At 40.8% G+C, this 27,724-nt stretch overlaps 3 protein-coding genes across 4 annotated transcripts; all 3 read right to left on the bottom strand.

Moving 5' to 3' along the window:
• Positions 1 to 333: 333 nt before the first annotated feature.
• On the bottom strand, positions 334 to 6,445 carry trim59 (tripartite motif containing 59). 2 transcript variants are annotated; one of them, XM_089013611.1, is made up of 5 exons: positions 6,250 to 6,445; positions 5,116 to 5,378; positions 4,827 to 5,048; positions 2,729 to 2,938; positions 334 to 1,050 (listed from the first exon to the last, which is right to left on the bottom strand). In XM_089013611.1, the coding sequence occupies exons 2-5, from the start codon at positions 5,368 to 5,370 to the stop codon at positions 502 to 504; spliced, it is 1,236 nt and encodes a 411-aa protein (XP_088869737.1). In that variant the 5' UTR covers positions 5,371 to 5,378; positions 6,250 to 6,445; the 3' UTR covers positions 334 to 501. The 2 variants fall into 2 exon arrangements, with proteins under 2 accessions (XP_088869737.1, XP_088869736.1); XM_089013610.1 differs by having other exon boundaries at positions 6,150 to 6,251.
• Positions 6,446 to 7,090: 645 nt separating this feature from the next.
• kpna4 (karyopherin alpha 4 (importin alpha 3)) lies at positions 7,091 to 22,940 on the bottom strand. The gene is made up of 17 exons (XM_089013566.1): positions 22,786 to 22,940; positions 18,040 to 18,084; positions 17,850 to 17,939; positions 16,550 to 16,579; positions 16,410 to 16,462; positions 15,969 to 16,064; positions 15,644 to 15,729; positions 14,342 to 14,428; positions 14,095 to 14,264; positions 13,078 to 13,122; positions 12,858 to 12,989; positions 12,265 to 12,393; positions 11,528 to 11,632; positions 11,383 to 11,454; positions 10,600 to 10,762; positions 10,427 to 10,518; positions 7,091 to 9,227 (listed from the first exon to the last, which is right to left on the bottom strand). Exons 1-17 carry the CDS (start codon positions 22,852 to 22,854, stop codon positions 9,132 to 9,134), a joined length of 1,560 nt encoding a protein of 519 aa, XP_088869692.1. The 5' UTR covers positions 22,855 to 22,940; the 3' UTR covers positions 7,091 to 9,131.
• Positions 22,941 to 24,220: 1,280 nt separating this feature from the next.
• LOC148888596 (ADP-ribosylation factor 6-like) lies at positions 24,221 to 27,514 on the bottom strand. The gene is given in 3 exon segments (XM_089013642.1): positions 24,221 to 24,386; positions 24,389 to 24,620; positions 26,798 to 27,514. Coding segments are annotated over 3 exon segments (609 nt in total). The 5' UTR covers positions 27,113 to 27,514; the 3' UTR covers positions 24,221 to 24,324.
• Between the last annotated feature and the right edge of the window lie 210 nt (positions 27,515 to 27,724).

The following is a 27,724-nucleotide window of genomic DNA, read 5'->3' as shown; positions in this document are numbered from 1 at the left end:
CGGCTCTCTTCGTTCACTTCAAAGATCCGGCTCTAAGAACCGGCTCCTTCACGAACAACACTCACGTATGTCCCACAGCAACATTGGCAACATTGTGAAGTCTGTTAATCTCAAATCGGATTGGTTTTATAGCAATCCTGGATCTGATCCAGATCACATGCAAACCAAGTGACGAAGAGCATAAAAAGCAAGAAAAAGGTTTCTTCAGCCGTCATCTGTACTTTTTTGGTGTCTGACGTTTCGCTCCTCATCCGAAGAGCTTCGTCAGCGAACTAAAGTTACGCTGGTAACCAGCATGGACCATTCCTGTACGATTGAGAGCCTACACAGACATAATATAACATGTTTATTGTAAAACACTAAAAAGGTAACATTTTGCCAAATAAACAGATTTTATAAACAGTTGTGTGTAAGGATGACATTAAAAATAGCATTAAAGAGTGTAATGAGCGGTTGTTAAAAAAAACGAATATTGTTCCAATGTGACATAAAATAAAGCTTTTAAAAAAACAAATTGATATTGAGCGCCGCCATTAGACTTGTGAAGAAAGCAGTCATTTGTTGCAAGGACATTTCTCCAATGGACAAAATGTGACGGCACCATTTTAGTAGCACTTCCTGTGTCAGAGCGTACGCCAGTTGTGCCCAGTCCCAGATGGGCATGAAGAAATCTATCAGATCTGGGTTGAAATCTCCGAGCCAACACAACGTCGCCACCAGCAAAATGGACAACAATGGCAAAAGTAGTCCTCGGATGGAGCAGATGCTGCGTGCGGTTCCCTCGTGAGGTTTCTCTGCGCACCGGCGTCGGCAGCAGTGGACCTTGGGAACCGGTGCCTCATCCAGATCGCCGAGAGTGACGGCGGCCCAATGTTGACGCAGGAAGTCGCCCGCTCTTGGGGTGACCGAGAGTTGGAAGGCAGATGGCAGAGCGGTGCCGGTGAAGTTGTCCACTCGCTGTCTGAAAACGTGAACCTTCTCCAGGAAAGCTAGCGGAGAATCCTCCTCTTCAACGGATGACGCCAAAGACAGAAGGTCCAAGTGCTCCTCCTGAACCACACCAACAGTCACAGTCCCTTTTTTTTCTCCTTTATTTGTCCTTTTAGGCGTTCGGCAAATTAAAACCTAGCTAAAATAAAAATCGCTATCTAGCTAGTTAGATAAATAGCTATCTAAAATAGCTATCTAGCTAGCCATCTTGCTAGATAGATACATAGCTATCTAGCTAAAAATGCAATGGATAGATCTCTAGCTAAAAATAAAATAGATAGATAGCTAGTTAAAATAAAATAGATAGCTAAAATAAAATATCTAGCTAGCTAACTATTTATCGAGCTAGCTAGGTAGCTCGATAGCTAGATATCAGCCGGCTTTTATGTGGGACTTCAGAAATTTGAGAAGACTATCAGGATTAAACGCATAATAAATAGATAACTCAAATAAAATAGCGAGCTACCTAGCTAAAATAAAATCATTATCTAGCTACCTAGCTATTTAGCTGGATAGATAGCTATCGAGCGAAAAATAAAATAACGAGCTAGCTAGGTAAAATAAAATAGCTTTATGGCTAGCTATGTTGCTATCTAGCTATCTCTTATGGCTAAATGGCTATCTAGCTAGCTAAAATAAAATAGCTATCTAGCTAGCTATCTTGCTAGATAGATACATAGCTATCTAGCTAAAAATAAAATGGATCGATATCTAATTAAAAGTAAAAGATAGCTATCTAGCTAAAAAATAAAATGGATAGATATCTAATTAAAAGTAAAAGAGATAGCTAGCTAAAATAAAATAGATAGCTCAAATGAAATAGCTGTCTAGCTAGCTAGCTAGCTATCGAGCTGGCTAGCTCAATAGCTAGATATCAGCATGCTTTGAGAAATTTGAGAAGACTATCAGGATTAATACAAAATGAATAGATAGCTAAAAATAAAATAGATAGCTACCTAGCTAAAATACAATTGTTATCTAGCTACCGACCTAGCTATCTAACCAGGTAGATAGCTATCAAGAAAAAAATAAAATGGCTATCTAGCTAGCTAAAATAAAATAGCTATCTAGCTAGCTATCTTGCTAGATAGATACATAGCTATCTAGCTAAAAATAAAATGGATCGATATCTAATTAAAAGTAAAAGATAGCTAGCTAGCTAAAATAAAATAGCTACAATTAATATCAGCCTGCTTTTATTTGAGAAATTTGAGAAGACTATCAGGATTAAACGCAAAATAAATAGATAGCAAAAAATATAATAGCTAGCTACCTAGCTAAAATAAAATTGTTATATAGCTATCTAGCTAGAAATCGAACTAGGTAGATAGCTATCTAGCTAGCGAAAATAAAATAGCTATCTAGCTAGCTATCTTGCTAGATAGATACATAGCTATCTAGCTAAGAATAAAGTGGATTGATATCTAATTAAAAATTAAAAATAGCTAGCTAGCTAGCTAAAATAAAATAGCTATCTATTTAGCTATCTATCTAGCGAGCTAGCGAACTCGATAGCTAGATATCAGCCTGCTTTTATGTGGGACTTGAGAAATATGACAAGACTATCAAGAGTCTGAAATTCGGATCATTTGGACAATTCTGAGTTTATGCCTCAAAGTGATTAATCCATATCAAAACAGGAGTTAATTTATTTTTAATGATCGATTAATTGATAATCCATTCATTGTCGTCCCATGACTGCAAAAGGCGCATTGGAAAACGGCTTTCATTTACATACCTGCAACTCCTTGACTCTGTTGATGAGTGGGTCATAGGCCCGTGACACCTCATTGAAGGCCTTGTCCAGAACTTCCAGGGAGGCTTGTCGCTTCTTGGCCAGCGACATCTCCAGCATGTGGAAAAACTGAGTTACGTCTTGTCGGTCCTGCCTCACCGCAGCCTCGCAGTGGGCCTTGTCGTGTTCCAGCTGCTCGCTCAGTTCACACACCTAACACAAACACACACAAAAAAATGGTGGGAGAGGGCGATAGACGTTCCCCACCTTACGAACGAGATACGTTCCGAGCGGTTGTTTGTAAGGTGAATATGGTTGTAAGTTGCTTCCGTGCTATATTTTAATAATAGTAATAATAATAAATTGCATTGATAAACGCCTTTCAAAAATATCAAGGACACTTTACAGGCATAGGATAAGAACATTTTTCTGCAGGTGAGCAGCGGCAGCCAGACGCGCCAGCGTTCACTCAACCCGGAAGTGTACACCACTATCTCAAATATAAAATCGTGATTGGCACAATAACATTCAAATAAAGTAAAACTACTCACCATTTGATGATCTTACCATGAAATGGCCATCCTTTTTTGTTCATTTCTAAATGCTAGCTAGCTAGCTTTAGTTGCACAAAATGGAGGTGAAGTTCTTCTTTCATGCCTCAAATGTTGTGAATTGTCACAGTAAAACGGTACACGCCCTTTCTTGCAGTTCTTACAAAATTTCACATTACAGTGATACCTCGGTTTACGAACCCCTTGACTTACGAGCTTTTCGGTTTACGAACGTTAAATTTATGAAAATTTTACCTTCCCATACGAACTATTTTTCGGGATACAAACGGAGCTGCCAGAATGAGTGATGTGTCGTTCACTAACACATCACTTGTTCTTCTAACGAGAAAATGGTGGCTGACTGTTTTGGTCCTCTATTCCCCGCCCCCAGTCTTCAGTTAAAGCCATGTGATTGGTCAAGAACACAGAAGTGAGAGGGGGTTAAACATTAAAAAGACAGGCAGACGACAGAGAGAGAGTGAGAAAACGGATACAAAACAGTGAAATTTGGACTTGTTTCAACTTTGATAAAGGCAGAGTGTAGACTGCAAGGTTAAAATTCCCATCAATCAGGCTCCACAAATAGCCTGCACAAGCCATCTGGACACTGAATGCAAAACGCTATCAACCCAGCTAAACAGAACACAATTGATGATGAACTAGGTAAAATTATCACAGAGAAAGCACCTCCAAGGGATCATTCCGAAAGTGTTTAATGTTGATGAAACTGGTCACTCCATTCCATCAAGCCATCAACGACCATCACAAAGGTAAATAAAACGACTATTATACAGTACAGTTTATTTTTTAATTATAATACCATAGCACATTTATTATACATAAAATAAGGTATATTGTGTGTAGTTTTAAGGCTTAGCGCAGGGGTGTCAAAGTCATTTTTTGCCGCGGGCCACATTGTAGTTATGGTTTCCTCTCAAGGGCCGTTATGAATTTGGGGAACCCATTAGAATGTTTAAATCCCTTCAAATATTACATATAAAGCACACAGCAAATTAATGAATAACCCGTTTTCAAATCAGAAGTCAAGAATAATGACTTTTATTGTGGTTGACATCCAAAAATATGAAATTTTGGCTCAGATTTTCATGGAATTTAACAAGTTTGATTTGCTTTCGCGGGCCGAAAAAAAATGATGTGGTGGGCCGGATTTGGCCCGCGGGCCTTGACTTTGACACCTGTGGCTTAGAGAATTAGAAAGTAGAAAATTCTGTTTTATGGGGACCTGGGAACGGATTATTCTCATTATAATGGTTTCCTATGGGAAATTATTTTTGGGGATACACACTTTTCGCCTTACACACTCTATCTGGGAACCAATTAAGTTCATAAGCCCAAGGTATCACTGTATGTCTTCGCCATCTTCATTGTCGAATCATCAAAACATCAACTATGCACCATGGGATAGATTTAGCCTTCACGTTATTATTATTCCCATTTTCAATTAATCTTGCATAGGTTCGCATTCCACACGAGTTTACACACTAGCTAGAGAACCGGGAAGAAGCCGGCTAGTGTGACAGGAGCTTCACCTGTGCCCATCTGTGGTCAGAAAGTCGTGCCAGCAAAAGCGAAGGGGTCCGCTTCTCTCGATCAAACGCCGCTTGCAGGTCATCGATAGCATGGCCCTGGTGCTGGCCCATAGTCAGACACAGGCCGCAAATTAGCTTGCAGTCTTGTATACAGTACATGTTGAGGGGTTGCCTCGGGTGCTCCGGACACAAAGACGGTCTCGGCTGGCCGTCCCGCTGGTACTAAAACAAACACACGACATGTACATGAGAAATTAGAAGAAGAAACATTCAGAGGTTCAAACGTTACCTTCTCGATGATGGCGCACAGGCACACGTTGGTAGGCAGCGAGTCCACGCCCGACATGGGAAGCTCCACCAAGTTGCGGCAGTTGGGGCACTTCAGCGGCTGGCGCAGCGGGCGCCAGATGGAGTGGTCGTGCGAGGCGTGGAGCAAGTTATCCAGGCAGTCCCGGCAAAATGTGTGGGAGCATGGTAGAACCCGTGGGTCGGAGAATATTGAGTAGCATACAGAGCACGTCAGGTCCTCCTCTAGTTTGTCCATGGTGGAACCTGAAGGGGGACGCGATGGTAAGACATCAGATAAGCCTTCTTAGTCACATTCAATTCAAGTGCACAGACTCAAAATGTTTGACACCATCTGTCATTTATTAAATTCGAGGGACTGTGCTTTTTTTTTAGAGCTACAGTAGTACAACGGCAATAAATGGAAATTTCACCCGTATCACTGTTACACCAATTTCGATTTTTTTTTTAAAAAAAACTGATAACTGCCAGGAAAGTTGCCGCAGCATAGTCACCACTAGTGACAATGGTGACCTTTTTATATCAGGTTTTACTTACTTTGGATTTTTTTCATTGCCTTGTATATCGATGACGATAATCGGCAAAATTCATACTTTAAAAGGAGGCAAGTTTCATACCACTACTGAAGCTTGTCAAAACTCCATGCCATTTTTTCGTCGTGGAAATAGTTCACATTTTATGATATGTTTTTAATAGTTTGTGTACCAACAATGGGTTCTCTGAATCAATGAATAAAATAGACGACCAACGAAGAATAGGCGAAAGCATAATTTGCTGCATTTTTTTAATAATTCAGGTTATATTGATACGACGTTGCATTTTCTCTGTGTAACATTAGCATAGACGAATAGCTGCAAAGCAGTATGTTATATTTTTTAATGATTTTTTAACGAAAGAACGTGTAGCGGTTTTGAATACACAACGTAGAAAAGCGCTTCATTAGCGACAGTCGTTTTACAGCTGTGAGGTTTGGTTTTACGTTTGTTTTAGCATGGTCCACAAAATGTTAGCAAGTACCTTCTTGTTTTGTGTGTGGAGCCATCACTTGTTTCTCACGCGTGAAATTCACCCTCAACTTGCCTCGGATAATTTAATTCGCATTAAAAACCAAACGTACCTTCGACTCCTGCTCCAAGTTAGGTTTGGATAGAAACTTTTTTTTTTTTTTACCGTTTCCGGTTCTTTGCGTTGCATTCAAGTTTATAGGAAAATCACAATTTCTTCTTGCACAATTCAAGAGGCGTACGTGTTTTTACGTGCGGTAAGGTGTTGATAAGTTGCATAGCAGAAACTGCAGACCGCATTGATGAAGTGAATGCTACATCTGAAAACGCAGCGCCATTTCCTCAGTGCGCACGCGCGGGTTTCAACCAATCAGGTCTTGGCAGGCCAAATTCGAAAATCGGCTGAGACATCAACGGCTCGAGCGAGTCGGTATATACTGTAAGGTGATACCTCAGTTTACGAACTTAATTGGTTTCCAGAAAATGTGTTTAAGGCGAAAACTTCATCTACTATTTCCCATAAGAAAGCATTAAAAAATAGAGTAATCAATTCCCAGGTCCCCATAAAACATTTTCTACGAAATAAGCCTTAAAACTACACAAAATATACCTTATTTATAATGTGCTATTGTATTGTAATTAAAGAAACAAACTGTACTGTATAAAAAAGGCGTTTTATTTACCTTTGTGATGGTTGTTGATGTAGTTGCCTCTTGATATCTGAGTGAACGCTTTCTCCACGAAAATACTCACACGCACTGTCCCCTGCTAGTTTTCCAACCTCTTCTATAACGAGACCGTCGCTTAGACAACACACAAACACGCTTAGCCACACTTAGCAATGGTCGACTTAGCATACTGGTACTGGGACGCTAAGTCACACAAACGCATATATGCATATTCATATACATGTATATTCAAGAAGCTTGAAAGAACACACAAATAGGCTAACAATGGGGTTCACTATTTATTTTATTTTTTCCCCCAGACAACCTAAGCTGTAGCCTATCCCCCCTTCCCCAAAACATTTGTTAAACCACCTTACCTTCAGTGTCATAGTTTTTAATGTTTAAATTTGAAATCAAGCCTCAGCTATTGAGGAATGCTGAAGGGGGGGGGGGAATCCCCTATGTCCAACAGAATTTTACGATCACCAAAAAAAAAATAGTTTTTCTTATTACAGTGGCTCGATTTGAACACAAACATTGGATTAGTTTGTACATTTAGCGAGAAGGAAATATGATGGGGCTAAATGACTCCCAAATATACTAAAAGTACTGCAAATAGTATTCCGGATTTGTTAAATAATGGTTCCACTGAATTACAGTCGGACACCCTTTGGACCTGCAAGGGGGAGGAAAAAAAGGTCAGACTCCTTTAGTCTGCAATGCGGGTAATTCTCCAGAAAGAAATTAATTATTTTCTTCAATGACCACGTTTCAAAAAAAAAAAAAAAACATCCTAGGATGACTCTTGAAATACAAAGATTGTGGTCAACGTGATGTATATTGTCGAGGCTACTGGCAGGTCAGACCAATTAATAGTCACAAAGAGGTCTCACTTTGCAGTACATGTGCAAAACCATACAAATTATTTAACAAGTGAACTGCGCAGGGTGTGGAAGGTGATCGGGTGGGTAACGTAAAACATTTAAGCAGTTTACTGAAAAAAAAAAAAAAAAAAAGACAGTTTCCACAGTCTAAGGAAACTAAAATGTCCTAAAAAAAAAAGAACGGTGCCATCAGAGTGGATACATGCAAGGGTTATGAGATTCACAATCCGATGTGAAAATGGCCAGTGTTCACTTTTCATGATAAATCAAAGCGATGGCGGCAAACCTGCAAAGCGGTGTTTTTTTTTTTTGGCTGAATTTCAATTAAAATGTAACCAATTATTTCAACATTAACATTTTCACAGCATCAAGCTTGTTAGCTTTGGGGTTGTGATGGGAAGGGTGCTTTGTGATCATCTTTACATAAGCCAGGGAGGGGGTTTCAGGGGGGCAAAAGCCACCTTCATAATAGAATGCATGGCCTTCGTGCGTCTGCCATTTGCAATGTCCAGTGTCAATCAATAGCAAATTAATAGTAATTGAAAGGAAAAAAAAACATCCTTGCACTGATTTTTTTTTTGTTTGTTTCTTCTTCCTGTATCCAAAGTTCTTCGTTTTAGGAATTTCAGGATCAACCCCAAAAGGCTGATTTGTTTTTCTTCTTCTTCTCCTTTTCTAAACCTCGCAGCGTTTCTTTCGCTCAAGATGTCGCATTTGTAATCTCACTGCCGTCTCCCGCATGCGTCCTCGCACACCTCCAGTCACGCGCACACACAACCCATCCGAACATTCGCTCGCTCGCTCACACACGTGACACGCAGCCGGACTCTTGGCCCCGTCGCCCCCCCGCCCCCCCTGTGGGAGGAGAGGAAGAGGGTGTCCCGTCTCGATGTCCTGTTAGGGAGGAAGATGAACCTGGCTCCTCAGCGCTGAGTCCAGACATTCATACGCAATGGCTCCATTCACACACATGTCTGATAGCGTGGCCGATCTGGGGGACGCTGGCGACCTCTCCAATTGTGATGATTGCTCCAGTCTTAATTAAGAGTTTGTCGTTGTATTGTTGGTTTTTCCGCGGGTGGACATCGAAGTCGTCATATCACCAGGTCGAAACCCGTTACGATGTAGGTGGTTTTGATTGGTTTTGTCATGTTTTTTTTTTTTTTCTTCGATTTGTTTTTCGTTGCAACATGTAGCCACTCATTCTCACTTGCACCCACTCGCCAACTCAAACTTCATTTGAGCTGCTTTCCCCCTCGGGAATGCCAAATGAAATCCACACATTTTTCTCTCAGATCAGATACAGCCATGGATCCCACGAGCCAAGCACAATGGATCAAAATTTCTCACACTCTCGCTCTCTCTCTCTCTCGCCCTAATTTTGTTTATGTTGAACAGAGTGCTGCATCGTGAAACAAAACTCCAGAATACCCCGGATGCCGTCTAGAACTGGAATCCTTCAGCTGGCACGTTGGCGGAGTTGAAGCCGTAAGTTCCGCCCTGGATGGCTTCGGGGACCAGGCTGTTGTCTTCGTCAATCTGAGTCAAACACAGAATGATTGAACATCAAGTGGTCAACAATTGGAAACAATTAGCCCGAGCTGATCAATATTATAATCATCATTACCAGTGTCTGAAACTAATGACAAAAAGTTAGCGGACACCGGGGCAAGACAACTCTGAAAAGTTGCCTGCCCCATTTTTCACAACTTGAAACACAATAAGACGACTAATCGCAAAAAAAAAAAAAAAAAACAATTGTTGCAAAGCATTGAAGGACAACCGACGTCTCCGGACAAGTTGTGTCCCTAATTTGTAAAATGGCTTCAAATGACTTCTACTGAGCATATTTTAAAAAGATTCCACCGCATATAGCTATATTTTACGTTTTAAGACTGGCGCTGAATATTCCGGAAGTCTTGTTTTTGAGTTGATGACGAGTCTGTACGTGACGTCACTAAAGGAAAAAGTTGTCGGCCACCCGGGCGGAGACGTGCTGTAAGTTATACGCCTAACGTAAAAGTTGCACGCCCCGGGCGTCCGGACGTATGTTATTTCAGACACGGTCATTATGCAGCCCGCATTCGTAGCCACAACTTTCAAACTTGCCTGTAGCTCGTTCGAGAAAAATTGATATTCTACTTCTGAACCAGATTGACATTGTGCCAAAAAAGTTTAAATATGGACAAAATATGTGCCAAAAAACAATGTGGTTGCCAAATATGGCAACTGATGGGGCAACACGCCTGGACGCTGCATAAATGCAGGTCAGCGTTTTTGCAAACGATGAGAGCAAAACGTGACAGACACGATCTTGCGACACCGGCCAACTGTTTTGAACACAGGCAAAAACACGTCTTATCTCTCCTTTGAAGGGGGTCTCGCAAGATGTTCTTAGCTGAATGAGGCGGGCTTTAGCGGCAAGGAAACAGCTAACATCGGAGCAATCACAATAGCGTTAGCCATTAGCTTGACTAGCCCCACCTAAACATCAAGTTGAAGTCCCCTATCCCATCGGTGGATGATGCCAAAAGCACACAAATGCACAGCTAACATGAAGAACTGGACTAGCGTGATGCTAACGTGACGGGCACCATTCGCCATAATGAGAAGAAAAAAATAAAAATAATACATTTCATTTATAAGAGGAAGTAGAGTTGACGAGCAGCCTGTGTGTAAGAATATTCCACAATGATGTTTAAAACCAAACAAGTGTGGTCACAGAAGGTTCAACTTACATCAGATGAGAAGAACTGATCAATAATTTGATACGCTAGCTTGTAGATATCGCCATTTTCATGGTTCTGCAGCTGTTCCACTTTCTCCAAACCTGTCCAGAAACGTTGGATATGAACCAGAGTCATAAAATAAAATAAGGATTGCTTGATGTCTCGATGCAAGTGGTGCCTACCTCCACACTCTTCAATGAGATTAGCAATGGTTTCAGCCTTGTCGTCAGCCATTTTCAGAATATTGCTGAGGCCGTCCAGGACAACCTGCACCACTTGGGCATCCTTCACTGTCAGCAGGTTGCAGAATGGAGGGATGACCTGCTTATCGATCAGATGTGCCACCTAAATGCATCACAAGTCAAAAGAGTCACTCTCGATTGTTTTGCGTCACTGTCACAATCAGAAAGCTTTTAACTCATTCATTGCCATTCACAAATTTATTCGGGAATTGAAAAATATGACGTCGAGCGCCATTCCCGAATTTGTTCGGGTTTAGTTTTTTTTCCATGCTTGGGTGCCGATTACGCGCTGGCCATTGCCTCTGGAAATGTTTTTTTCTTTTCCACAAGGGGCATCATTTCCCTTTTTCCAACTTCAGCTGTTGTTAAAGTGCTATATAAACCAATATGTACATATTGCATTGTATTTTGGACAGCTATGCTCATTTCAAGCTCATATAACTCCAGATCCATATAATTTAGGATTTAATTCGTTTTTTTCCTGATGACAGAAGAGAGTCGAAGGTTTATAACACTGTATTGAATGTTTATGTAGTCCTAAAGCCCAATATTTGTGGGTCCTGGAATTTGACAATGACAAAAACCCTGGCACAGGAGTGGACAATTTTTTTTTGCATGTGTCTGGTAGTGGATAAGTTAATAGTCCCACAATAGGGAAATTTGCAATGTCCTTTAGCATGGAGAGAAGAAGAAGCTTGTATTAAGGCCAAAAATGGTTTGCACCTGATCTTTCCTTCCACTTATTGTAAGGTTGCTGATGGCCCAGGCTGCTTCTTTTTGGGTTCCAAAGTCACCCTAAAACGACAAACCACGGTATCATTTGTGCCGTTTTTATTATTTTATACCTTAAACAATGAGAGCTGTTTACCTTGTCTAAAAGGTGAATGATCATGGGGACTAGCTTTGCATCAATGACAGCCTGCACCTGCTGCTGATTTCCTGCCGTGATGTTTGAAAGGAACCACACTGCCTCCTACAGGACAAAAGGAATTAAAACAGGTGTTATGTCCGCCCACAGAAAAATATGTATTTTTTTTTCTTCAAAACTCAGTTTATCGCAGACTTTTCACGTGGCAGCGTCAATAGCATCAACAGTGTGTCTGAGCTGGATCAGAATCCAGACATCCGCGTAAAGAGTGGATGTCTGGCAGAGACTTTGAGTGCTGTGGGTGGGGTGAGAGTGGTGGTTGAGGCTCTAATCATCGTCCGTGTCACAAATCGCATAAGATGGGGCCTCTCGTTTGCAAAGTGACTGGTCTCAGATGCACTCCGATATCAGCAGGGGCTGATTCTCAGCACTCTCTTGCCACCGACCCTTTTCACTGAGTTACACAATCATTCACCAACACACACGCGTGCACACACATACCAACTATGAACCCCCCTTCTCCCCGTACTTTAACCAATTATAACTACAGCAGGCTGTGGTCCTCGTCGTCGTTCTTGCAGGTTTCCGTGTGATGCAGAATCTGACTATAATAATCTCATTTCACCCACACAAACCATTCACGCTAGCACATGTCTCAGATGTCATCACTTCCAGCGACATCATGCTGTAGAACACATATAGACGTGTGTGTGTGTGTGTGTGTGTGTGTGTGTTACCTTGTTAATTTTCTCTTTTGGGTGCGACAGGAGGGCGGGAAAGTGGTTGAGGGCTTCGCAGTTCAGCACCACCTGCGTCTGCTCATCTGTTCCAGTCACAATGTTGCCCACGGCCCTCAAGGCAGCCGTCTGCACCAAAGGGGAAAATGTCATTCATACTATGGATAAACAATTACAGTAAAGTCTCGTTATATCGATATCGGATATATCGATAGTCCCGGTTATATCGATACTATTTCTATGCACGCTCGGCGAAAATTACATGCAAACAGGGTCGGATATATCGATAGTCCCGGTTATATCGATATTTTTTCGGACTCCCTTGAATAACGATATAACGAGACTTTACTGTAATTGCATTTGTGATATATTTGCGTTTTCGCAGAGGCTGCGGTTCAAACGTTTAATACTTTATTGCCATTACATTCATACCGGTAAGTTTTATTGATCGGTTTATATGGTAAATTGAGTGATTTAAGTGCAATCCCCTTTTGGTTGTCACACTGTATCATCACCGGCAGTAAAAGACAATCTTCCTGTGTTCGAGCTTTTGTTCACAGTGTCCGAAACAATATCTCTGACAGTTCCCTTACCTGAACTTTGACCTCCTGCTGGCTGAGCAGCGGGACCAGGTGAGGGACAATCCCAGAGTCAATCACCATTTGTATCTGCTCGTTCCCGGCGTCCGTCAGATAGGACAGTGCCCACACCGTATCTACCAAGATCTGGAAGTAGATCGTGTGTGTCAAAAGTTTAACATCATTGCCAGGACACAAGACTTCCACGAACGGCCAAACACACGAGTTTACTCACACTAACGTCAGTGTGGTGGATCAGCACACGCAGAGCCGGCAGGATCTATGGATTAAAGAGATAAATTATGGAGGTGCTCAAAAGGGAAAAAATTTCTGCCAGATTTGCCCTAACTCAAATGCCGAGAACTTCCTCATCTGCATTTTCAGACATTATATTTTTGAGTCTAGGGATGCTTAATGTAATACTTTAAAAGCTACGTGAATAATGATTAAGAACTCATTTTCAATAAATAGGAACTGGACTATGAGCTCAGCAAAACTTCTCGCATATTATCCACAAATACCGAAATACAGACAAACCATTTTCGTTACCCGTTGCTATGACACAGTTGGAACTAGCGAGGTACAAAAATGTAATGTTTTGGAGTGTCATTAAAATTCAGTAGGATAAGTTTGTGAAAAACAAAATATTTACAGTTATGTAGAATTGAGAATTTTGTTTTCCATGACCAAAAGGGACAGGCAACAGCAGAGTTCCAAAATTAATTAATTAGATAATTGCAGATTACCGTATTTTCCAGTGCATAAGGCGCACCGGAGTATAAACTGCACCCCCTTTGAATGGTGTATTTTCAAACGTTTTGCATATACAGTAAAGTCTCGTTATATCGATATTCAAGGGAGTCCGAAAAAATATCGATATAACCGGGACTATCGATATATCCGATATCGATATAACGAGACTTTACTGTATAAGGCGCACCATTAATGAATAACAAAAGTTTCCCAAATATAATATATAAATAGATCAAAGTTTTCCAAATATATGGCACACCACATTATAAGGTGCTACAGTAGAGGCTGGGGTTACGCAAGACTACTTCCACAGGGGGAAAGAGAGTCGGTTGCTGCTGACAGTAGTTGTGAGACTTGTTGTGGCTCAATATTACTTCACATATATGGCACACCTGCGTATAAGGTGCAGGGTCATCTTTTGAAGAAAATCAAGGCTTTTGGACGCGCCTTATACACCGGAAAATGCGGTACATCAAATTTGTTGAAAAATCCCGCATACCTCTTGGATAGTCTCCATGGGAGGTGGAGGGTCTTTATGCCGACAGAGATTAACCATCACCCAGGTGACATTGCGGAGGAAAGTGATCGGGATGGAAGGACTGATGAAAGACAGCAGCGGCTTGACAACGCCGAGGCCGATCACATAGTCTCTGCATTGTGGGCCGTCACCTGACGAGGAGATGTGTACACATGTCAGATTGACTTTATATTTCTAGGCAAAGTTACTCCCGTCGGCGGCAGCGCACCGATGATGTTGCCCAAAGCCCACACCGCCTGTTCGCACACGTTTTGATGCAGGGAGTGAAGCAGCCTCAGGAAGCGTGGCACAGCATCTGCATACACAAGTAGCTTAGTGAGAGTTTTGACCACCACATAACATTGTTGTTTGGAAGTGCATACATGTTAAGTTTCAGAAATGGGAATACTTTTGTACTTGCGACTCTGTGGTGCGTGTGTTAAAATAATGCGAGCGTTACAAAAGTGTAAATTAGAAGTAAGGCGTCTGTGTAAGCTCTCAGTCGTACAGGAGTGGTCCATCGATGAGAAGGTTTCTTCAGCCGTCATCTGTACAAAAGTGAAGGTTTCCAGGAGGCTTCGTCAGCGAACTAAAGTCTGACTGGTCGTATCGGCCCCATTTATATATCCCTAATGTCCAGACATGGTGGCGCCTGACACAGCTATGATAGGTCCCTACTCTCAGGTTCAAATTAGAAGTAAATAAAACACAAAAATGCTTTCATTGTTTATTTATACATTCTATTACCGGCAGTATAAAAATGTATTTAGTTTTTTTTACATTTTCTTTTGTTTCACCTTACAAATTATTCTAAGTATTGTGGTCCAAATCGGGAGTCTCCCAAACAAATTGTGAGACTTAACATGTATGGAAGTGGCATTGTTTATTCCAGAAACAAAAGTAAAAGATGATGAAAATGCATTATAGGAATAAAAATATTTCTCAATGGACACTTGAGACAACTAAAAACAGGAAAAGTACAGGGGGGTCCTGAGTTTACAATGAGTTGCTAATATGCCAACATAATGCATAGCAATGTGTTATTTAATAACTAACCTTGGCCAATGCAGTAGGAAAGTCATAATCACACTAAATATTTATATGAAAAAGAGACACGACTGTTGGCGGTTTTAAATCCACATAGGGCACTTTGTATGCAAGCAGTGGCCATTTTTAAACGCTCTAAAAATAAACCCATGTTGAAAAAGGTTGAAGTCAACATTTCTCAAACTGTTGCCCAGCAAAAAGAAACAAACTGTCTCAGAATAATTCAAGCAATATGCTGCATTATGTAAATTATTTCAGTTATCAGTAAAGCCTGAATTAACACAAGAGATTCTATCAGGAGCCCCATGGGGAAATTCCGCAATTCCATAATTATAGTCAACATTTGTAAGATAAACACATCTAAATTAAGTATGGCGCTAACGAAGGGTGCCTTTTTTTGTGTCATGTGGTGTCATATTCTGAGGTTGGGAGCCGTTCACCGTACACCGTAAAGCAAGGAACCCCAACAATAAATTCAACTTACGGGACTCCACCACAGCTTGGGTCTGCTCGGAGGTTCCAGACGCTATGTTGGTCAGAGCCCAGGCTGCCTCAAACTGCAGAGAAGGGCTGCGGAAGGGGGCGGCGGGGGCATAGTGAAAGGCAACGTTTTAATAACATCAGACATTAAGCGTGTGCTGATGACTCATTTGTGCGCGATGACATTCCTGGTAGGTGAAAGCTGGAGCACATTTGCATACTTGCATCGCCCTCCATATCTCCGGTGAGATGAGCGCCGCTGGCGTTTGCTTATTATTTGAAACGAACAGCACTAACGCGCTACATAGCCAAACAAATGCAGGACTTACTTGTCATCTCTGTCCAGACAGTGGACAAGAATAGGAAGAATCCCAGACTTGATTAAGTCGTCTATGGGAGGGTTGCGGTCACTGGACAACAATTTCCTAATGGAGAGAAGCAGACATCATGCCATTATTTATGTACACATTCAATGTGGTGTGTGCTGAAAGAACTGTGCAATCAAAGCATTTGGAGAATTTAAATAATGTCAGCACAGAAGCGCTAGATGCGTCACGTGCAGATGTCACGGAAGAACAGGAAGGTGCAAACGTGCATACTTCAAATGCAGGGTCCCTTCTAAGAAATTTATTGATGCAATTAGGAGCATTTCGGACTCTTACACTCTTTGCAGATACTGATATATTGAAAAGAAAAAAAATCTATTGATTTCAACTGCTCAGAAAAACAAAAAAACATTCAGCTGCAGAGATGTGAGCGTGTGTTCGTACCTGGCAGCCTGAACGGCACTCAGCTGGATGCCTTGGTTATCACTGGTGGCATTCTACGATGCAAAATAAGAACGTTTAAATACTCATTATTAATTGAGAAGGATAGAATCGAAGCAAAAAAAAATAACTTGAAAACTTACTTGTACTATTGCTTCGAGAGAGGTGTTTTGCTGAAAAGGGACATTTTAGAAAAGCCATTAGTCAAGAGTATTGTTCCTCAAATTGATTTTGCTTGCGATGACAAGTGGGAAGGAAGTTTTGGTGAGGGAAGGCTGGGATGAGGAACGACATCTGACGCTAGCCAGCGTTCCGCCACAAATGATCATTCACCAAATAAGACTAACTCGCTTTCTCTGATACCAAAATACAAGGCCACACGATGATACCCAAGTCCAAAAGACAATTAATGTGTACAAATGACGAATACATAAACAGCTACAGAAAAAAAAGAACCACAGTGCTGAAGGGCTAAAACAGTCTCGGGGAAATTAAAATGGTGTCGTGGTGGAGTTGAAAGTAAAAATCAGAAGCATCAAAAAAATAAAATAAAATAAAACACTCGACGTGAGTATGCCACAAAAGCAACAGCAGCACACTTATTGAAATGCCAAGCGGTCGCCGGTATGTTAAGTATTTTAAATACAGCAGCGAGCTGCCTTTTCCCACAAAAAGACCCTCGCGGCTATGCGCCGGTTGACTCAGAGCGGCGTGTCATTGTTGATATACGATTAAGTAGGCCATTTGTATTCAGCCCACTCGATAGCGCCGAGCAGTTAGCCAGATTAAATCTCGGAAGTGCTGAGTGGCCTCTTTGATGCCTGCCCGCCAAATCTTGAACTATTGTTCAACGGGAGAAGCCTGGTTATCAATTACCAAAACATGCTAGCATATATTTTTTTTAGCGTTTTTACAAGCCGCTATTTGGGTCAAATGTTTGAATTGTGTCACAAAATAAAGTACGCCATTTCAAGCTCAGATAACTTCAGACCTACATAATTTAGCTAACTCTTTTTTTCCTGATGAAAGAAGAGAGTCATGGGTTTTTTTACGCTACATTGAATGTTTATGTAGTCCTAAAACTCAATATTCTGTGGGGCCTGTAATTTGAGTGAAAACGACAAAAACCCTGGAACTGGAGTGGACACATTTTTGTACATCGTCTGGCAGTGAATGAGTTAATGTTATTTGCTTTACTGTGCCTCGAAACGTTTTGTTCCAGCCTTAGCTGTTATGAAAGCGCGACATAAAGGTGACTTCTATTAATAATAATAATAATAATAATAATACTTTACATTTTAAGCGTCTTTCAAAGCTCTCAAGGACACTTTACAGTCACAGACAAGCATAGGTACTATAATAAATAAAATACAATTATACAATTTTAGTGGCATTTCTTTGACAGTTAATGGCATCATCAATGTAATACATTCAAATTCCTACCGATCTGAAATCTCCATCCACATCGGAATCCTCGCAAATGTCCTCGTGGGGCACATTTCTTCTTTTCAGGAGGTGCTCGTCTCTTTTGTTCTGTTGAAAAGCAAAAGAAAATATCCAACGTGTGCATGTCAATTGACTCCAATGGCTAGTACAGCAGTCAATCCAATTCAATTCAGCAGATGTCAATTACCTTTCGCAGTTCTACTACGACCTCCGTCCTCTGTCTTCTCATAGACTGTGAAGACAAAAGTATTATCAGCATGAGCACTGAGATAAAACTCCAACACTCAAGCTAAGATTTCAAAGAAGTGCTTAAACTTTCAAGAATGTGCGGTCAACCTCAATTGAAAGTAAGGCCTGGCTGTTATGGATTTTTGACAGGGAAAAAAATTACACAATAATATGATTCATTAAAAAAAATTCTTCATGACCAATGCATTTCAATGGCCGCCAAATACATGCTGATTTTCAATATTTGGCCCCATTCCCTCCACATGAATGGTCAGGGTCATGTGTAAATGTTCAAAAAATAACTCTACTCTTTGGGCGCCAGAATACAGTGTCACCCAATGCATTTAATTAAGCTCCAATGATATTCATCCTAGTCATAACTGTGTATGTGTTACCAGCATTTAAATGTGTCACACCAAATTTGTTTGATTCATGTTGCAACATTTTTGGATAAAAAAACCCACTGCTTTCTGTTCTGTACAAAATAGTGACATAAATGTCAATTAATTACAAAATTGAAGACTTGCTTTGATTCAAAAAACAGGTCTATAGAATGACTTTTGCAATAAAGTTCATTTTTATATATTTAAGGATATATGGTTTGATTGTTTTGGATTGGATCAGCGGAGTGGAGAAATTTACATTTGACAGCAACCAAGTTGTGGAAGGAAGAGGAAAGGAAGAAGTAGAAAAACAAAATAGAGAAACCGCTGGAAAGGTAGTCCCTCTCGCGGTGCCATCTCGAAGTCAAAACAAAAAAATATATATATATATATATATATATATAATTGGATATTGGATATTGGATATATATATATATATATATATATATATATATATATATATATATATATATATATATATATATATATATATATTGTATATATATATATATTGTATATATATTGTATGAAGCAGTTCTAGATGAAGAGAAGATCAAAATGTTCTTTTCACCAGTGGACCAAGGACGTCATGGTGACATGTGCACAAGCTAAATGTTGAAAGCAAACATGAAGCTGTAGCGTCCATTGACGAACGAGATTGTCTCACATCTCCTGTCCCAAATGTATGTGTAAATATATTTTTTTAAAGTGTTATATATGCATAACCACTGCATAAATGGTTAAAAGTAGTTAACGGTAAAAACAGTCATGCAACAGAGGCCATTGTTTTAGTGACGGTTGAATCAGACGGGTGATTAACCAATCGGGCCCTCGTGTGAAGCCTGAGGTTAAAAATTCTGGGTGTGTTTGCTCTTTGCTTGGCTTGTTTTCAAACACGTATTTTAACAAAGACATATGACGTGCTGTCATGTACTCTACTATGAAGAGTTAACTTTTTTTAAACACAAGTGCATGTTAAACAACTCACAATTAAATGCATATGTGATGTCAATCACCCTTGACAACCGAGCTAAGGAGCTTTAGGCTAGAACAGCTAAATGGACCTCTTCAACAGCATTAGTCAGCCCTCTCAAGTTTGTCACCCAAACATGGAAGTGTGACAGCACCCAAACACAAGACTACCAATAGCTAGGAAGTGACTCAGCTTGTGTTACTGGCCACATGCTCTAAAAAGGACCCGCGGCACATTCATAATGCAGCACATTTTTTTCCCTTCTTTTCAGAACTTAACGATAAACCCATGTTTGATTGAATCTTTGTCTTATGTGGTAATGTGCTCGCATGTATTAGAAAAAAAAAAACTATTTTTTTCTTCTTTCGGTGAAAAGGTTTCTTCAGTCCTCATCTGTACTTCTTTGAAGGTGTCGGATGTTTCGCTCCTCATCCAAAGAGCTTCGTCAGTGAACTAAAGTTGTGCTGGTAACTCTGGCCCAATACATATATGCCTAATGGACAGCGGCGGCGGTGCCAGACCTCTGCTTTGATAGCACCCTGCTCTAAGGTTGGGGGGAACAGTGGGCTACTCCCTGAAGCTAATCTGATTACTTCTTTTGCACTGTCTGATTACCTCTAATGTCTATTGCTGGCTCTGATTGCCCCATTAGCTCTGGTATAACCTCTGGTATCAGAGCAGAGCCCTGGCACCGCCACCTCTGTCCATTAAGGGGATATATAGGGCGAGAGTTACCAGCACAACTTAAGTTCGCTGATGAAGCTCTTCGGATGAGGAGCGAAACGCCCGACACCTTCAAAGAAGTACAGATGACGGCTAAAGAAACCTTTTCATCAATGGACCACTCTTGTACGACTGAGAGCCTACACGGACATTATTTCTTCTTGGACCTATAAGGTCCACATCCCCATGCGGCGTTTGCATGTTGCCCCCGGGCATGAGTGGTTTTTCTCCAGGTACCACGGTTGCCTCCCACAATACAAACACACTCATGGCAGGCTTATTGAACACTCTAAATTCTCCCTTGGTGCAAGTGTGAGGGCGGATAGTTGTTCATCCGTGTGTGTGTGTGTGTGTGTGTGTGTGTGTGTGTGTGTGTGTGTGTGTGTGTGTGTGTGTGTGTCCAAAGACAACCAGGATAGGCTGCAGCACCCACACAACCCTTGTGAGAATAATCAGATCAGAAAATGGATGGATGATATTGCATTTTGTCCTTATCACCAACTCATGGCATATACATTCTTTGTGGTGTGAAACAAAGTAGACCCAGAGTTGACTTTCCACTTGTACAGTACGCTGTGGCGACCCCTGAAGGGAAAAGCCGAAAGGATAAAAAAGACGGTACGTACAGTATATGGAATGAGTAATACATGTTGGTATCACAGTCATAGTACAGGAGTAGTGCTGGGCAATTTTGTTGAGATACATTCAGATCTCCAGGATGCTCAATTACAAGAGAAATGTGCACCAGTCCAAATGATTACCATTCATAATGACTTGTGGTGTGCCGGTTAACTGTATGTATATCAGCACGGTGAGACCACTCATCTATTCAGCTATAAACACCACCACAAATGGATTTTAAATGAAATGCACAGGGTATACTTTCATTGTAGGCTTTACTCATTCATTTTCTGAATCTCTTCATCTATTATTCAATCTGCTTATCTTCACAAAGGTTTTCATCCAAATGTGGTGAATGATGTAGGAATTACAACTGCTGGTATATATGACTCACGTGTTTTAAAGAGCCAAAAGTAAAAGGACATAAATGGAAAAAAATGAATCAAACCTTCAATTTTTAATACTTGGTACCAACATCTTTGCCGTCAATTAAAGCTTGACATCTAGAACATATCAGTAGACGCTGCATTTCATGCCTGCTAATATTCAGTCAGGATGCACCTGTCTGCAGTTCCTGATTGTTCTATGGGGACTTTTTTTTGCTTCAGTGTGTCTCAGCAAGTGAAACGCATGCTCGATCGGGTAAGCTTCAGGTGGAACGTTGTCCATCTGCACCGTGAAGTGCCGTCAAATAAGTTACGGAAACGTTGGCTGATGAAAAGCAGAGTAAAAGGCAAGAGTGAAAGATATCATCCTGCTTCTTTTGTCATCGGGGGCACTGTCAATTAATACCCAACAAAAGCCAACTTAATCATAAACAAGCTGACATTGTACAGCTAAATCAAAATGTGTATTTTTATTTTCACCTTCATTGTAGTGGAATTGAGACAGAAAAAAATATTTGTGTCAACACGCAAATACAGTAAAGTCTCGTTATAGCGATATTGGTTATATCGATAGTACTGCTTATTACGATACTATTTCTATGAACGCAAGGAGAAAATTTACATGCCGCAGGATCGGATATATCGATATTTTTTCTGACTCCCGAGTATATTGATATAACGAGACTTTACTGTATTTATGTACCTAGACTGGAGCACTGACTATGATGAAGTGCCATGGACAGGACAGCTGTCATACACCACCGGCCTACCAACCTACTGCTCTGCAGCATGAAAGGAAACACCAAACAAGAATGAATCCGTCCATGCTACGCATATGCAGACTCAATACAGAATACCATATATAAACAAAACAATGGTCGGCGAGGACTGTGCAAAGCAATCAATGATCAATGCAGTGCAAATTCATATACATCATGTCAATCGGGAGCTCCCGTTGGGTTTCGCTCTTTGCATGTCCGATCGATGGATTACTAATACCCACGCTTTTAGTCCCGTTTTACAATAGCAAACGTTAACAATCGGCGAGATATTTAGCTATAATTTATAAACCTCGCGCTATTGTTTATATGCTAAGACTGTGTGTGTGTGCAAGGGGGTGGGGGGCTCTTCCCAAGCTTAAAATGCGCTAGCTAAACTGCAGCTTCGACGTGAAGCTAACACGCCGCAGTAAATATATACACCTCAACATTTCGTTCAGCTATTTGCGTTTTTGGTTGTATACTACAGAATTTGGCAGCAGAACATATCGAGTTAAAAGGTTCACTTGCTTCACAAGAGCTCCCGTGGGCCTGTTTAGCAGCCAGCTAATAGTTCTAGCTAGCACCATGCTAGCTTATCCTCTGATACTTTTTCAGTAAACGGTCTATATAGTGTGAAAAAAACAAAGCTCAAGCGGTAAAATCATTGAGCAGAAATCGGGTTTTAATAACCGCCCTCGGTGGAGGGCCTAGATGAAGTCTGGGGACAAAGTTCCCCGATGATGAAAATTAGAAACGACGTCACAGGGGAAGGGAAGAGGGCGAAGTTGGCGGCGAGCTACGGAGCCGCGGGACCTCTGTTTAAAGAGCACAACTAAAGTCTTTTTTAAACGTTATTACCTCCAAATCCCGACCCTTGTTCTTGAAATTCTTCAGTCGCTGGTTGTCTATTTTGTCATTGTCTGCCATGGTTGCGGTTACGACGCACTTGATTTCACTCGTGGAATTAGCCGGTTAAGCTAGCGTTTCTCCGTGTTCCTTTTCTCGGCCTCTCTCGCTCGCTCGTTAACAGACTATTTTTTGCTACTGCTGGAAAGGCCGCGGTGCATGATGGGATTGCCGGTGGTGGACGGGAAGGGTGGGTGGGGGATTCCACCCGGCTCCTCATTGGTCTTTCCCTGCCCTCCATCACGGATTTCGGACTGACGCTGTGTGCAACGTCCAACATAATCATTTTTCACACAACGTTGTTGATTTATCTTGATTTTATTCAGTGTGTGTGTGTTCATATACATACAGTACATTTTATTTTTCAATAAATAAATACAAATTTTACTTTCAGAAAGTGTTACAACAAAGCAGTCAGGTTAGTGTTAAAATAAATTCCCCATCCGTACATTTTCTAATCTGCATAAATGTTAAATCTCACGATTTGGTCAGAAGACTCCCGATTTTGAACACAATACTCACAATGCTCATTTTATCAAGCAACTGTTGACACAATACAGGCAGTTCATTTGTTAGGTGAAATAAAATAAAAATAAAAAACAAAATAAATGTTACACTAATTGAATATATAAATAAACAACAGAAGTATGTTTGTGTTTTATTTACTTCTACTTTTGTAACACACACCACAGAGTCGCGAGTGTGAAAATCTACCTATTTAAGATTTCTGAAATTTAACATGTTATGGTCGGAGACACCCTGAACTGACTGCTAGCCTGTTCAATTAATCAACATATATTTTATGTATAATCACTGACATTTTTTGAGAGTAGCATTCCAAATAGATATACAGGTAACATCCGACTTACGACCGAGTTCCGTTCCGACCAAATGGTCGTAAATCGAAATCCATTCAAAATGTTGAATAGAGACTTGGAGGCTAAATGACTCGCAAACTCCCCCCTCTGGTGCCATCACACAGTCGATTGCTGAGCGAGAGTGAGATGCTGGCTGGCTGGCCAAAACTGTTGTACGCGTTGCCGGCCTGCTAGCGCGTTGTGGTGCCAGGCGTAGAATTCAAATTTTAAAAATAGGGTCTGGAGGTCGTGGTCGTAAGTACGGGTGGTCGTAAGTCGAGCCGGTTGTAAGTCAGGTGTTGTCTGTACAGTATTGTAAAGCATAGACTTATTGTACAGTACAATGCACACATTCACAAATGCTTTCATGAAACACGTTCGGGTTGTTTTTTCAAGTATCCCAGCACCCCTCAAATGACATGACTCTTAGTGCACTAATGTCACAACCCAAATAAATAAATAATTGAGAAGAGCTTCTGGCAAAAGGTTTTTTTTCTGTCACAACAAGAACAAACTGATTCGTTCAGATATTCCATCATCAAATGACCCACTTTAATTTCCTCATATAGATGATGCAAGGAGATATGAGTGAACTCAACATATGATTGGATTAATCGTGAGATAAAATCATCCATTAGCTACACAACAAGGCTGTAATCCTGAAGCCTTTTAACTTCATCTTGACCTGCATGTTTTTTGTGTCCGTCCCAACGGAGTCTTTATTAGGTACACCATTCTCCTGAAGCCTTCCTCCAGCCCCATGCCCGTGACGCCCGAGCAGGGCTGGATGAACCATGGTCTGTTCCGGTCGCATGCTCGGTTGAGGTCCAGTATCTGGCAAACCACTTCGGGGCTCAGAGCCTCACGCAAATCCTGTTTGTTGGACAGAATGACCAGAGGAACTCCTCTTAGGCACTCAAACTTCAACATCTGTAAGAGCACAATTGAGGGATGCGTCACCTTCTGTCACATTATATTCACAATAAATGAACACAAAATGCCTGCTTGTAAATATTTGCGGAGATAGAATTAGGATTAGGAGTTTGGTCTAATTTCACGTTAACCTTAAATTTATAATTTAGGTGAACCAGTGAAGGCGTCATCGCTTACAAAGAAGATATGAAACCTATGACATGAAGTGTTACACTCATTTATTTATTTTTTAAATTCCAATATTTTTCTATGAACCGTAAATGAATATTGGTTCCAAATATAGGCGATCAACTTTTTTGACAACTAATGATACTCCCTGGTGCTTTTTACTATACATTTTTGTGACTGCTTTATTTCCTGTATATGATAGTTGTCCCTGTTAACTCATTCATTGCCAGACATGTGCAAAAATGTGTCCACTCCAGTGCCAGGGTTTTTGTGATTGTCACTCAAATTCCAGGACCGACAGAATATTGAGTTTTAGGACTACATAAATATTCAATTCAGTGTAAGAAACTGTAGACCAGGGGTGTCAAAGTCATTTTTGTGCCGCGGGCCACATTGTAGTTATGGTTTCCTCTCGAGTGCCGTTATGAATTTGGGGAAGCCATTAGAATGTTTAATCATTTTCACATTTTACATATAGAACGATGAACAAATTAATTAATAACTAATTTTCAAATATTAAGTCAAGAATAATAATCTGATAAAAAATAATCTAATAAAAATAATAATCTGTTATTGTGGTTTACATCCAAGAATTATAGCAAGCATCATGGAATTTCACAAGTTTGATTTGCTCTCGCGGGCAGAAAAAAATTATGTGGCGGGCCGGATTTGGCCCCCGGGCCTTTACTTTGACAACTGTGACGTAGACTCTTTTCTTTAATCAGAAAAAAAGAGTTATTTCCTAAATTATCTGGGTCTGGAGTTATATGAGCTTGAAATAAGGTTGGCTGTCCAAAATACAATGCAATACATACATATTGGTTTATATAGCGCTTTAACAACAGGTGAAGCTGGAACAAAGCGCCAACATGGAAAAAAGGGAAATGCTTCCCCCTTGTGGAAAGGAAAAAAAACATTGCCAGAGGAAATGGCCAGCGGTTTATCGGCACCCAAACAAGAAAAAACAAAACCCGAACAATTTTAGAAATGGCGCTGTATGTCATTTTTTTTCATTTCCAGAATAACTTTGTGAATGACACTGACTGAGTTAAGCGCTTCGTTACAGCCTCAGCTAATACTAAAGCGCTATATAAATCAATATGTATTGTATTGTAATCAATTAAATACTTTTGTAATCGAACAAAACCATATTAAATTATGTGTAGCCTGCTCTAAATTACGAATTTCTACATTGTGAGACAAATAAAGATTATCTTATCTTGTCACCATAAAGCAGCGGTCGGGAACCTATGGCTCGCGAGCCATATGCAATCATCAAAATAGCCATAAAACTCAATCATCAAAAGATGATAAAACTAAATACATATTCTGGTTTTTTTTCGCCGTTCATTTCCTGTTGGGGCTGCAGTTTGCCGAAAGGGCCATTTTGATTGGATGATACTGGCCGTCATGTCGAAACAGGTAAACGCCCCTTTAAATGAGCCCTACGAGTGCAAACTAGATTTTCTCTCCTTTGAGGAGAGAAAATGTTTTGATAATTAGTAATGAAACAATTCCATCGATGAAACAGTCGAATGTCAGTGACATTTTAAGAAGCCCCATGTTAACGTTAGCATCAATATACTAAGTATATTGCAGATAGCAAGCGTGGAAGCCTATGAGCCGTGTGCAAGCTAGCTAGCAGTAACTTCGCCTCTGGACCGGCAAGTTGAATTTCATTCCGATCGTTTGCCTGGATTTTTACCAATCACGAGGAACGGAAAACCATTCATGTTAACGGTGAGTACTGTCACAAAGTTATTTTAAATAATACATTCTGATATTTTGTTGAAAAGTGGCCGCGCGTGTTTGCGTGTGTGTGTGTGTGCGCCCGCGTGCGTATTTCACTTTTATGGCTCTCTTACTCAAAAAGGTTCCCGACCCCTGCCATAAAGGGTTAAAGAGAAATCAATGCTTGTTGAGGGAAGTGCATAATAAAAACTGCAATGCAGTCCTGACAGGTGTCGTATATGAATGATCTTCATCAAAACATCATCTATAATTACCCGATGCAGTTCCTTGCGGGCTTCATCCAGTCTCCCTTGGTCAGCGCTGTCCACCACAAACATCAGCCCAGCCGTGTCAGCATAATGATGCTTCCATTGAGGCCTCATCTTCCTCTGCCCACCCACGTCCCAAATAGTAAGACCCGGGCTTCGCCTGTCTGTCTCCAGTGTCTCCACGTTAAAGCCCACAGTGGGCACCGTCATCACGTTCTTATTGTACTTGAGTTTATAGAGCAAGGTGCTCTTTCCCGATTGGTCCAGGCCCAGCATCAGGACGTGCGCTTGCTCTTGAGACTTTGAACCGTTCATCCCCATGTTTGAGTTGGATCCAAAAAGTAGAATGGGTTCGCCTTGTTGCGTAACGGAGAGTAAGCCAAGCTCTCGAGCGTCCAGTGGGTCCCCCTGTATGCAGCCACTATGCTTTATGTACACACAGTTTAAAGTGATCCCACCCCTCTGTTGTGACGGGGTTCTCCTCGGCCCTCCGCAGCTTTTAGTAAATCTATTTATATCAAAAGTGACAGCGGAATTGGGAAGTGTGACGTGCAGTTTGTGTTTTGGTAACTGGAGTCGGATCACACCTGTCCCTGGCTGTTATTCAACTAGCCCTAATAGAATCGGAAGTGCTTATTTGGGTCATCCAGATCGTTTCCCACGCTGGCAGTGGTCATCTATTTAGCTTTCAGGGAACATTTCAGAATGAAGCTAAAGTGTATTAGAAGCTTTATCGCTTCATTTAATTTGAAATTATTTAAATATAATTGTTGGTTTTTTTTTTGCACAACTTGCTACTCTTTAACTCATTAACATGAAAATAGGACGTGAGACGGCATTCCCGAATTTGTTCAGGTTTTATTTTTTATTGCGCGGGGGTGCTGATAAAGCGCTGACTCTGGTAATATTTTTTTCTCTTCCACAAGAGAGCAG

Source organism: Hippocampus bargibanti, linkage group LG14 (genome assembly GCF_051943395.1).
Source record: "Hippocampus bargibanti isolate YZ-2025 linkage group LG14, ASM5194339v1, whole genome shotgun sequence".
In the NCBI taxonomy this organism is placed as follows: domain Eukaryota; kingdom Metazoa; phylum Chordata; class Actinopteri; order Syngnathiformes; family Syngnathidae; genus Hippocampus; species Hippocampus bargibanti.
This window is presented reverse-complemented; position numbering and strand designations above follow the sequence as displayed.

What these genes read in the sequence shown, in the direction of transcription:
- kpna4 (XM_089013566.1), bottom strand. Translation starts at nt 22,854, where the DNA reads ATGGCAGACAATGACAAAATAGACAACCAGCGACTGAAGAATTTCAAG. An exon ending in AGTGCCGTTCAGGCTGCCAG is followed by an intron (nt 16,065 to 16,409) that starts GTACGAACACAC and finishes TCTCTCCATTAG; the next exon opens with GAAATTGTTGTCCAGTGACC. An exon ending in TCATTCACCTTTTAGACAAG is followed by an intron (nt 11,455 to 11,527) that starts GTAAACAGCTCT and finishes TTGTCGTTTTAG; the next exon opens with GGTGACTTTGGAACCCAAAA.
- trim59 (XM_089013610.1), bottom strand. Translation starts at nt 6,174, where the DNA reads ATGGCTCCACACACAAAACAAGAAG. An exon ending in TCCACACACAAAACAAGAAG is followed by an intron (nt 5,379 to 6,149) that starts GTACTTGCTAAC and finishes GTCCCCCTTCAG; the next exon opens with GTTCCACCATGGACAAACTA. An exon ending in TGTGCGCCATCATCGAGAAG is followed by an intron (nt 5,049 to 5,115) that starts GTAACGTTTGAA and finishes TGTTTGTTTTAG; the next exon opens with TACCAGCGGGACGGCCAGCC.